Source organism: Malania oleifera, chromosome 4 (genome assembly GCF_029873635.1).
Source record: "Malania oleifera isolate guangnan ecotype guangnan chromosome 4, ASM2987363v1, whole genome shotgun sequence".
In the NCBI taxonomy this organism is placed as follows: Eukaryota; Viridiplantae; Streptophyta; class Magnoliopsida; order Santalales; family Ximeniaceae; genus Malania; species Malania oleifera.
The window spans coordinates 23,005,054-23,016,725 of record NC_080420.1 but is presented as its reverse complement, the minus strand read 5'-3'; the positions used below and the strand labels follow the sequence as shown (position 1 = coordinate 23,016,725).

At 36.8% G+C, this 11,672-nt stretch overlaps 1 protein-coding gene across 4 annotated transcripts; it reads left to right on the top strand.

Moving 5' to 3' along the window:
* Nucleotides 1-787: 787 nt before the first annotated feature.
* LOC131153164 (ethylene-responsive transcription factor ERF119-like) lies at nucleotides 788-3,281 on the top strand. Of its 4 annotated transcripts, none has more exons than XM_058105289.1 (5): nucleotides 788-903; nucleotides 983-1,035; nucleotides 1,148-1,171; nucleotides 1,316-1,533; nucleotides 1,634-3,281. In XM_058105289.1, exon 5 carries the CDS (start codon nucleotides 1,850-1,852, stop codon nucleotides 2,747-2,749), a length of 900 nt encoding a protein of 299 aa, XP_057961272.1. In that variant the 5' UTR covers nucleotides 788-903; nucleotides 983-1,035; nucleotides 1,148-1,171; nucleotides 1,316-1,533; nucleotides 1,634-1,849; the 3' UTR covers nucleotides 2,750-3,281. The 4 variants fall into 4 exon arrangements, with proteins under 4 accessions (XP_057961272.1, XP_057961271.1, XP_057961270.1 ...); XM_058105288.1 differs by having other exon boundaries at nucleotides 1,148-1,232; XM_058105287.1 differs by lacking the exons at nucleotides 983-1,035; nucleotides 1,148-1,171 and having other exon boundaries at nucleotides 790-903.
* The last annotated feature ends 8,391 nt before the right edge of the window (nucleotides 3,282-11,672 follow it).

Sequence of the window (11,672 nt, the reverse complement as noted above, 5' to 3'; positions counted from 1 at the left end):
TTCTCCGCTCGGGAGTTTGCTGAATTGAGGGACGACGATACGTAATGCCTCAATCTCAATGAGTGTTTTGATAGGTACCCGTTGTTGCCACTGGCGTAAGATCCATAAGAAAAGTGACAATATCCGAAAGGGGGGTCGTTACATGGTATGTACAGTGTATATTATACATATTCAATGCATTTATGCTTTACTAATCCAAAAAAAAAAATCAATTAGAAAGGGCATTGCCCGGAAAATAAGTACCGGTGTTTGGGAAACAAGTTTCCTAGCTGAGAATGAGGAGAGCGTGGGAAAAAGATTTCCATGGCATTGTTGTAAATTCATCGAATGATGGCCCTAATGCTGACAAGAAAAGATAGCTGTATCCGTTACTCGTACAAAGCGGGAAAATGCGAGAGGCCGACTAATACGTTGCCGACTCGCTACACCCTACGTCCCTGAAACGAAGTCGTGCCCCCGCGATATCCACTGTCAAAGCATTCTGATCCGCACGATCACCCGACGATGAGGTAACCAACGCCGTTCGATGCGAGAGTATCGGTCACGCGTCTAAACCAAGCGTAGGGAACGATTCCGGGCGGCAACAACCGCTAGAGAGACACCCTGGCATGAGATGCATGACATGGTATGGGATGGTCATGCATCGTTAATGTGCATGCAGCTTCTGCGATGCCAGCTAATCAGCATTTTCTCCATTTACAGTAATTAATTTAATTAATTCTGAAAATTAAATCCCTTTACCATTTTATTAATTTTTATTTATTTATTTATAAGCCGCCCTTTAATGCGTTTTGACCGCTCGGGAAAAGGTGAAGCAGAGAGAGAGACAGAGAAGGGGAGTGAAGAGAGATCACACAGGGAGTGAGAATTTCTGGTTTAGGGGCGGAGGGAGGACCGATTGAGGTACTGTATTTTTTTAACAATTTCTGGTTTGGAATTTCGATGGAAATGTGTATTTTAATATCGCGCCATGTCTGTGCAGTTGTATAGAGATTTGGGTTATTCAATAGTTTTGGGCTGTAAACATCTTTAGAGGTGTGCCTCTGTTCTTTCTTTACCATTTCTTCCCCGAGACCCAGTCTATATCAGACTCATCAGTCTTCCGAAATCTCGATAATAACTCTAACCGATCTTTGTCATGTTGTAGAGGAAGCATCGTGGCCATAGATTTGTAATCCCCTCTTTACCATCTTCTCTATTGTGTGCGTTGTGGGTGTGCTTTTGTTGTTCTGGTATCTGTCTGCACTATATCTTACTGGTTTTCTCTTTTCTTTTCTTTTTTTGTTTTATTTTTTGATTTCTTCTTCTCTTTCAGAGGGGTTGAAGAGAGAGGGGTTTTAGCTTTGAGGGAAGAGAGCAGGGGACTGAGGAGGGATTTATGTCGGCTGAGTCTTTGGAAGTGATTGGGGCTCTGTTGCAGCTCTGGATTTCTTCTGCTTTCTCTGTGTTCTTCGCTTGCTGCATGCTCCTCTGCTGTTCCCAGCAGAGATCCAAGGGTTACCCGCCTGCTTCGATGCGTTTGAGGCCAAGAAGGTGCGTGGTTCTTTTATCTGATTCAGTGTTTTTATGTTTACATATGGGTTGTGGTTTTTTTTTACCTGGATCTGAAAGGGTTTATGGCTCGGGTTTGCAGGACTTGTTCTGGAGTAGTGTGCTTTGGGAGCTTTCACATAGGACGATTTTTCTATCTTTTCTTGTTCTTGAGAGGGGCTCATACTTAATACTATTGTAATCTCTTGAGTGATTCTCTTCATTTTCCCCTATAATTTATAGTTACATCGTCCTTTTTCAAAATAATTTCTTCTGGGCATTTGAGGGGTTCTGCAAGGGTTTTACCAGCCTCAGAAAAATGGCCGAACCTAGAAGACAACCATTCAATCGCGATAAGCTCTGCAAGAAAGCAAAGAACAGAGCTGTTGACTCCAAACTCATGAGGAAAATCCGCATCATCTGTTACGATCCTGACGCTACGGACTCATCATCGAGCGAAGACGAAGGGAGAAATCCTAACAGACGCGGGAGGAAGCGTATTGTTCAAGAAATCAACATCCCCCATGTTGGTTCCTATAAACCCTCTGTTCTCGAGACAGAGAGCTCTTGCCAGGACAGCAACAATGGATGCAAAAACCCTAACAAGAAGAGAAGGGTTTTGAGAAAAACCCCATCAAGGCCATCATCGTCCAAGTATAGAGGCGTTCGACAGAGAAAATGGGGCAAATGGGCTGCCGAAATTCGAGACCCGGTGAAGGGAGCTCGTGTCTGGCTGGGCACGTACGATACAGCCGAAGAAGCTGCTCAGGCCTACGAGGTGAAGAGATTGGAGTTCGAATCCCCGACTCCTGAAAAAATGAACAATCTGTCGTCAACCGCAGCGGTGTCTGATGACTCGGAGAGCTTACTGTCACACACCTCTCCTTCCTCAGTCCTGGAATTAGAGACTTCAGCTTCTGCTTCGCAGGTCAACGACCGTGGATATAAAGAAGAAGAAATCAAAGTTGCAGAGCAGCAGCTGCCTGAGCTAGAAGAGCCATTGGACATTGGGAAGGAGCTAGACTTAGGTATGGAGTTCGATTCGCTCTTCATCGACGAGTTCGAGCAGCTGGTGGATGATTTCAGCGGCTTTGATGATCTCAGGCTCTGCGGGCTCGAAGGCGAACTGGCCAGCGATCTTCCCGACTTCGATTTCGACATCGGAAATGAGGAGTTTGCTTGCTGGATGGATGAACCCCTCAATATAGCATGCCCATAAGTTTTGCAGCTAGGAATTAGTAGTAATATTTTGAGTTCATTTACAAATTTTACAAGGAAAAAAGGAAAAATCTCATGGACTGGAAGATGAGTTCCTGAGAAAAGAGTGGTTTTGCTTGGTTGCTTGTGATTTAGTTTCTATTTATTTTTGTAATGGTGAGAAGAGGAGAGGGAGGGATGAGCTTTGTAGGGCAGGGTGCTCTTTGGGTTTTTCCGGTGCTGTTAGAGCCGTCCAAAGGGTTCTGAACTGTCCCAGATACAGAGTGCGAAGGATTTCTGTTATTGATGTTTTGGATGGGAGTTTGTGCTCATTTCCTCCCCATCAGTGATTTGCATCTGCTGATGATGTGTTTTTGATCGAGGCATTTCATTTCTTGATATGCAGATTTGAGATATTATTGGAGCTTAAATTGCTATATTTTTCAGTGAATTCTACTGAATTTGTTAATGATCTTTGTCTGTATTTCTGCGAAATGCCACTGGGTCAATCCATTTTAATGAGATTTTATGATTGGGCATTGAAATTTTTCCAAGACTTGTTCCTAATCAATGTGTTTTGTATCTTTGTTGTGGGATTGAAGCAGTGAAGTTGACTGGGCTACTGTGTGGAAGAGTAGGGTCTAAAGTAGACTCTAAGGCTCCGTTTGGTCCCTTATTTCAAAAGAGGGTGGAGGACTGTGGTGTTGGGACTGGTAGTGTGGGCCAATGTTGGTTTACTTATTTATATTTTTAATTATAATGGGCTTTTGCCCTTTTGGCAAACACATCGTATCTATAAGAAGTGGGAGGAAAGATTTTATCTTGGAGGGGTTTAAACTCTTTAGGGTTTAGCTGTATTCCAATTGCAGGAGCCTGCCCTCATGGTCAGTGCTTCCACAGGCCACGCCCCCCGCCCCCTCTTTAGGGAAAGTAGAAGCTTGTGGTCTTGGTCTTGGTCTTGGTCTTGGTCTTGGTCTTGGCTTGCGCCTCGTAATTTTACTATGGAAAAAAAAAGACCTATTTCTCTTTTTTATTAAAGAGTCAGATTATTTGGTGCTGGCTAAGTAATTCACATACGACATTAATTGTAGTACATGCTCATTTAATTTATTAAAAATAATTTGTGATTTCATTATATGAATAAATCTTCAATTACTACAAAATTAATGAGAAGAAAAATTATAGAGATTATTTTTTCCGAAGAGTCAATATTTTTTTTATTAAGTATATTACCAATTAAATTATATATTTTATTCATAAAAGAAAAGATAAAATAAAAAAGGAATTTGGGCTTCTTTAGTCGTCCAATGCTTTTAATTTAGTTTTAGTTTTTATATTATTATATTTTTTATATTTGACATTGTAGTAAAAAATCTAAAATACTAAAATACTTTTTCAGTTTTTATTCATTCAATAATAAAAAAATTAAGTGATAATTCTGTAATTATTTAGAAATAAAAATAATTTAATCTTAATTTATTTTATTTTATTCTTTTTACACTAAATATCATTGGGGAAAAATATCTGATCAAACATAATAAAAATTAAGGACGATACATTTTTGAAAAACAACAAAAAATGTATTTCTTGTAATATAAACTATTACCTAATTTGGTACGCATCACTATTTGCTAATTATTATAAGAGGCTCGCATGACTCTTCACGACTCTTGAAATGGCAATTAACAATTATTTTGTGAAGGTCATGCTTGCTACTACTTGACATTATGGTAAATTCCCCCTCCTCAATTATGTCAACTAACAATTATTGTCATGAAAGTTTGGTGTATTTTAATTATAGTATCATCAACCCTGATTTTTTTCATTTTAAAATTTCAATTGACCAAAATTAACAATAAAATATATTTTAATAATACTTGTTTTTTTTTTTTTTTTTAAATACGTAGTGGTATCCATGCTTCTGTGCCCATCTGAAATTTTTTTTAAAAAAATATTATGATTTTAGGAATTTTATTAGTAAAAATGCAATAGTAAAAATATTTTAGCAGCTAATAGGATTTGTTGTGTAGCTGGAGCCCGTAGATGCATGTGAGCTGTGATCTGCAGAACTGCAAGCTGGAAACACGTTCGCGGCATAGCTATAATCGGCAGCTATTGATTGAAGATGATTTACTGTAATTCCTCAATTTCATTTACTGTAATTTACTCCAACTATCTATAAATAGAGAAGAGCTGTTGAAAGGTTAATGTACAGAGAAGAAGGAGAGAGTGTAGAGGAGTGAGGAAGAGAGAAGAGGAGAGAGTTATCTGAGAGATTGTATTCTTTCTTGGTTGTATAGTGGATTGTGATGTGCTTCGTGGACATAGGTCGATTTAGACCGAACCACGTAAATTTGTGGTGTCTCTCAATTTTCTGGTGTTTGTTTATTACTCACAGGGTTCTAACAAGTGGTGTTAGAACCGAGTTTGGAGCAGAAACGCCAGATCGGAGAAAATTCACCGAAAACAAAGTCCTATCCAGTGTCTTGAAATTGCATTTTTAGAGAACCACTGAGTTCCTCTCCTCAAGAAGAAGTCAATGGTGCAAATTGGAGCTCAAAAGGAGCCCAGACGGCACCACACACGCCTCGCCAGAGTCGTTTGTGTCTTCACGCGTCGGTGACCTGCCGGCCATGAGCCTGCATGCGCTCCACGTGTCTTCCTCACCCAGCTGCTTCGACCCGACCTAGTAACCTACTCCAGACCCATACCATACCTAACCCGGAACAATACCCAGCCGCTGACCAAACGACACGCGGCATCCCCATCAGTCGCCACGTGGCAATTGCAGCAACTGACACGTTAGCGCGGCCACGTCATCCAGCAGTACCCACAAAATCTTCCAACAGGTGGGCCCCATAGTGTCACATCAACGCTACATCAGTAGTAGACCCCACACCCTACCGCGTCAGCAAACGACGTCTGTTAATGGCGATAGTGACGCCGTCAGGAATATTCCATCACTCAGAGGTATATTCCGTTAAGTTTGACTGTGTTTGACTAGATTTGACCGAAAGTTTGATCGGATTTTTTGAAGTCGTTTCGAGTCCGTTTTTCAAAAGACTTGAACAATTTTTAAGGTTTTCGACCATTCCCGATCCAACCGTGCTATTCATTTGAGCTAATTTCATCTCTAGATTAGAAATCGAGATATCAAATGAAAAAACTCAAAGATCGAGATGTTTAATGGCAACAATTCCGGTTTCTGGAAGATGCAGATTGAAGATTACTTGTTTGGGAAGGAGTTGTACTTACCATTAGGGTAAGCCAACATCTATGAACGAGGACGAGTGGGAGTTTCTTAAGCGGAAAGCTCTCAAAGCTATCAGAATGACGTTGTCAAAGTCTGTGGCATTTAATATCAAGCACATATTGTTGGCTTTTTGAGTCTGATATCTGTTTTGATGCTGACAAACCACTAGTATCTTATGTGTGTTTAGTGTTTGTTGTTCATTTCAACACAAACATAAGATACAGAAAAATGGAAGCCAAGAGGGACATAAAGCTCACACACTCTTGACAAATTCCACTGAAAATGAAGAGTAAGAGAAGAAGACATTTTGATTTTAAATTTGTATTATGTTTAATTTTTATACCTTTGGTCTATAATAATACATGGATCTGCATGATATGTTTTGAATGCTCAGAAATGTTGTAAATTGACCATAGAGACCGAATGACCTTAGGGCACCCTTCGGTTGACCGAAGGTCGACCAACACCAGGTTTTTGGGCATACTTGAAAAGACCTTAGGTCCCAAGACATATGCACTAAAAAGTCCCCAACATCACTTATTATATCTAGGGAATTAAATTGGCTAAAAAAATTGAACTTAATTAAAAATATTAAGAGGGTTCGGGCAACCGAACCCAAGGCATGTAAAATGGCTCGGGCGACCGAACAAGTCAACATGTTGACTTGGTGTTCGGGCACCCGAACCACTTTGGAGCATATCTCCCTCATGCACCCGAACCTGTGTCAGGTTCCTTTTCAACAACCCAGGCACGATTATGTTCAAAATGGGCTCAAGCGACCGAATTAGCGAGTTCGGTTAACCGAACTTTGAGTTGGGCACCCAAACCGTGCGCCAAATGTTTCTAACTTTTGTTCAGCCTACTGAACCTAGACTCGAGCAACCGAACTCTTTAAAATGGCTTTTTTAGCTGAGTCTATTCGGGCCACCAAACTAAAGTTCAGCCACCTGAAACTTGTCGGGTTGAAAATTTTTTAAGGGCTTAAACGTCATTAATTTTTAAATAATCTTTTCCAAAATACCGAGCGTGTCCCCAACGGTTATAAATTTTAAAAAATCTATAAATATCCCCTCATTACTCCATACTAGCAACTTTGATTAACTTTAAAAACCTCTCAAATTATTTCTTACTCAAAGTTCCCCAAAACTATTTTTTCATTGCAAAACTCTTTTATTTGGGGAAAAAATCTTTGTACTCTCCCAACTCTCTTTCTTTCATTCATTGAATATTTTCTACAAGAGAGCATTTTGTTTGGGTAATTTATTTTTGATTGTGTTGATTGCAAAAACATCTTTTAAGCATAAATCCTAATTTCTTCAATACCTTTTATTGCTAATCTTTGTTGGAGAAATATTTAATTTATTTTGATCTTTGAAGTTTTCATTGCTTATTCACTTCACATCAAGGAGCATGTATACATTGTTTTTGCAAATATTATTTTAGAGCAAAACCCTAGGTTCTCCTACTTTGTATTGAAATATGTTTTTGGGAGAATGTTGTTTTTAGGGTTCAAATGTGTTTGAAATGCACCCTTACTCTACTGAACATAATTCATATCATATTAGAGTGCATGTATTGAGCTTTATTGTGTACATTTTTGCTTGTATTTTTCAGAAGCATTTTCATGTACAAAAATGGTTTTAATGTACTGGTTGGGTTTAGCCCATTAATTGAACTGGAGAGTCTCAGCCCCGTAAATGAGACCGGTTCGGTTTAACCCGAAAATTGAACTGGGGAGTCTTAGCCCCGTAAGTGAGACTAGTTCGACTCAGCCTAATAATTGAGCTGAGGTTTTCCTCGCCCCGTAAGGAGAGGATATAAACGAGTTCTGCTCCGCCCGGTTAAGTGAGCATGTTTAGTGGAATCCTTAGGGGATATGCCCAAGGCGGGGATGTAGGCAATATTGGCCGAACCTCATTAAAAAATCTGTGTGTCATTCTCTCTCTATCTTATTTAAATTCCTGCACTTAAATTTCAGTATGTGTATGCATGTACATGTTTTGTTATAACTATCTTGCATTCACACAAAATTAATTTAAATGAGATATGCAGCACACGTGTATGTATGTACACACTGATAAATTAATCGTTGTACGTACATGTTTTCAATATTGAATGGGATATGAACTGTGGTGAATTGGCGTAATTGTTTAAATTAGCGAAAAATATTTTAAAACCCAATTCACCCCCCCCTCTTGGGATCACACCAATTCCAACAATTGGTATTAGAGCCTAGTTGCAATAAGCTTAACTGCTATTTGTATAAAGATTGCAACGACTCGTTTTTTGGTGTATCCCAATTTGAGGGTCAACCCTTTGCAACTCTTCCACTGTTTTCATCGCATAGATTTTATTGTTTGAATATTGAAAATGATTTTTGTAAAATCAAATGATTGGATGATTTGGAAAGAGTTTATTGATGTTTTTCACTTTGAAAATAATTTTAAAATGCAAATTTTTCAAAATTTGAAAATGAATTGAATTTGCATGACTTGTGTTTCAATGCATATCATTTGTATGCCATGCATACTTTTTATGTGCCTTAGTCACTAATGCTTTTGCAAGTTTATATCTTTCTATGTGCTAAGGATTTTGAAAAATTGAGAGAAAAAAAGACACCACTCTGAGCATGAACAATTATGGAGGAGTAAATTGTAAAGGTATATCTTTCTCCTTCAACTTTATTGAAAATTCTATGTCATGATTTGTATGACTTGTGTTGTGTTAAATTTTTATGAATCATGATATATTGAATATTGCTAGCATGTCATCTTATGAGAAATACTCCAAGGAAATTTCATATACTCATAAGTTTTTAGAAATTGTTATACATAGGGTTAGAATACTTTAAATGCCTAAATAGTGTATAATGTTTAAAATTCTAAACCTTAATATACACTATTGTTATACTAAGAACCCTAAGAAAATCTAGCCAACATGTGAGTTTTAATGATCTTATCCAATCTAAGCTTAATATATATACATATAACTATGATTGGTTAATATATGATAATTTTGGCTAGTGCATGCTTATATCATTATCAGTTTATAAATTAAACCTTATAAGCATGTTTAAATAAATCACATTCAAATGGACAAAATGTTTTTTTTGTTATAAGAATTTTGATGCTATATATGGCTAAATGTAAAAATCTTGAATATGACATGATTTGTCCATTACACAAATTTAGGGGTATAGGAAATTTATATTCTATACATTTTATAACCTTAAACTCTTTTTGAAGCTTAACACTTTAATCATCTTCAATTGGTTGCATAATTGAGGGGAAGCAGCCTTGTTTTTCAAAATTCATCTAATATGCATTTTATTGTATTGTGCTTATATTTTTTGGATGATTTGTTGTTGAGCTGAATGCAAATATCCATTTGTGCTAAATGAACAAATTTTCTAATGGATGGAAATTTTTTTAAAATTTGATTTGCTTTGAGCTGAATGTCAATATCCATCACTTGCCTAATGATTATATCTTCATATGGTTAGTTTATATTTTATTTGATATATTGATTGAATTACATGATTGCATGCTTAGTCTAGAAGGCCTCCTGCATGACGGATGCAGTTGATGAGAATTGCATGCTGGTAGTGGATATAGGTTTTCGCATGCCTTTAACTAAATGGTATCTGCATGATGCAGATTATATTATATTGCTTACTTGAATCTATCAGGTCTCAGGTACATGAAAATTTTGGAAAATGTTCGATTTACAAAAGAAATGCTGCCGAAATTTCGGTAGAATTTTTACCAAAAATAAAAATCATGTATTAAGATAATAATTTAATGCATGCTAAAATATTTTTGAAAGGATGAGTGAATCATTAAAGAATATTAATTTTCATCCTTAGTTATAGGTGCAAGCCGAACCGTCCGCTGGTGCATGTTAACTTTTTTAAATGGTATATGCTACATTGAAAAACATGCACAATCTTCACATTTGTTTCCTAGGATGTTAGATAATGGAATAGGTTGTACTTGTAAAATCCAAACCGCTATATAAATAGAAAACATGTGCACATTATGTTGTCCTAGGAGAGACTAGTTCATGGCCACACCATTTGGTCCAACTCTTTGTGTTATGTACTTTCACTCAAACCCAAATGGTAAAGCATCGTCTTTCAAATTGAACATACCATATTTTGATAATGGTCCTTAAACTTGGGCAATTGCATGACTTAGGGGGAGCTTTTCATTTTACGCACACTCATCGTGTTTTGAGTTGTGTCATACCCTTTGATCCCCAATTGCATTACCCTTGAGTATAGCCTTGATTGGCTATTGTGTATTTAAATTGAAATGCAATATGTCATGCTGCGTGCTAAATGTTCAATATTTGCTGCATGCTGAAATATTATGAAAGGATGAACTTTTGATGAATGTTTTTAAATGACTATCATCCTTGAACTTTATTGGAAATATGAGTGCATGCAAATATACAGGGGAGCTTAAGCCGAACTTTTAGGAAAAACAAATAAGAACTTAGTGTCTAAAATCTCTTGCATGCTAAGTAATATTAAGAAGGATAAACATATGATAAATGTGCTTGAATGAAATTTATCCTTAAGCGTAAACGCACTTATGTGTGCCTGAGATTATACCGGGGAGTTCAAGCCCCATCTTTGAAAAAGGATTTGAATCACCTGATCCATGGACTCATTATCTCTATTGTTTCTACTTTTTGAGTCTGAAGCCTTTCTAAATACCTTGAACATCATATCCTATCTCTACTAAATATCTTTGATATGGATTGTTCCGAGTACACATGAACTCCATGCTTGACTTGCGGTTTGATTTTTAGCGCATGTGTGTTTAGGGACATTTTACTAGTGAAATTTATTCGTCTAACACATATCTAGTAAAATCTGAAATTAATACTTATACTATTTGGACTTTTAATGAATTTTCACAAATTATATCAGTATAAGTAGTTAAAAGAATTTCAGCATGTATTCAAATTGATAGGGGGAGCACCTAGAAATTACTTTTCTATATTGTTGTGCTCACAACATTTCTAACTTAGATTTGGTTTTTGAATTCATTGTGGCTTGTGCTTAATTGTAATGTCTTCATTGAATATAATAAATGAAAATACTTTGCTTGCCACAATGTTTAAGGTTTTGTCGTATGATCCATGTTCGTAAATTTTAGTATCTTTGGGATCTATGTGGTTTGCTTTTTCTAGTCATATTATGGAATGCACTTAAACTCCAAACTAGAAAAACATATGCTTGTTTGAATTTTTAAATTAAGGTTTCTTTTTCAGCAAGTATAGCCCCCAATTTTTTTATCAAAAATTTTAAGGGGATGTATTTTTATACATTTATGAAAGCAAGAATTGAACTTATATAAAATATATTTTATGTCTTGCTTGTGTGCTTAAATGCCTTCATGACTTTTGCTAATTTTGTGTTGAAATTTATGTCATGAAATTATATTGTTTATAACTATTTTAAGGGTGTTGTATAGCTGGTTCATGGATCACATATGAAATGCATATGAACTAGTTAGATCGCTTTTATGCTCATACCTATACTTGTTATCATACGCCATGTGCGTTGAACTCAAATCTTTCATTGGTCTTATGATACGTTTAAATTGTCGTGGTTTGTGGATAATTATGGTCTGACCATGTTCATCATGTTTTTTCTTTTATATTAAATGACCAGTTATTGTTT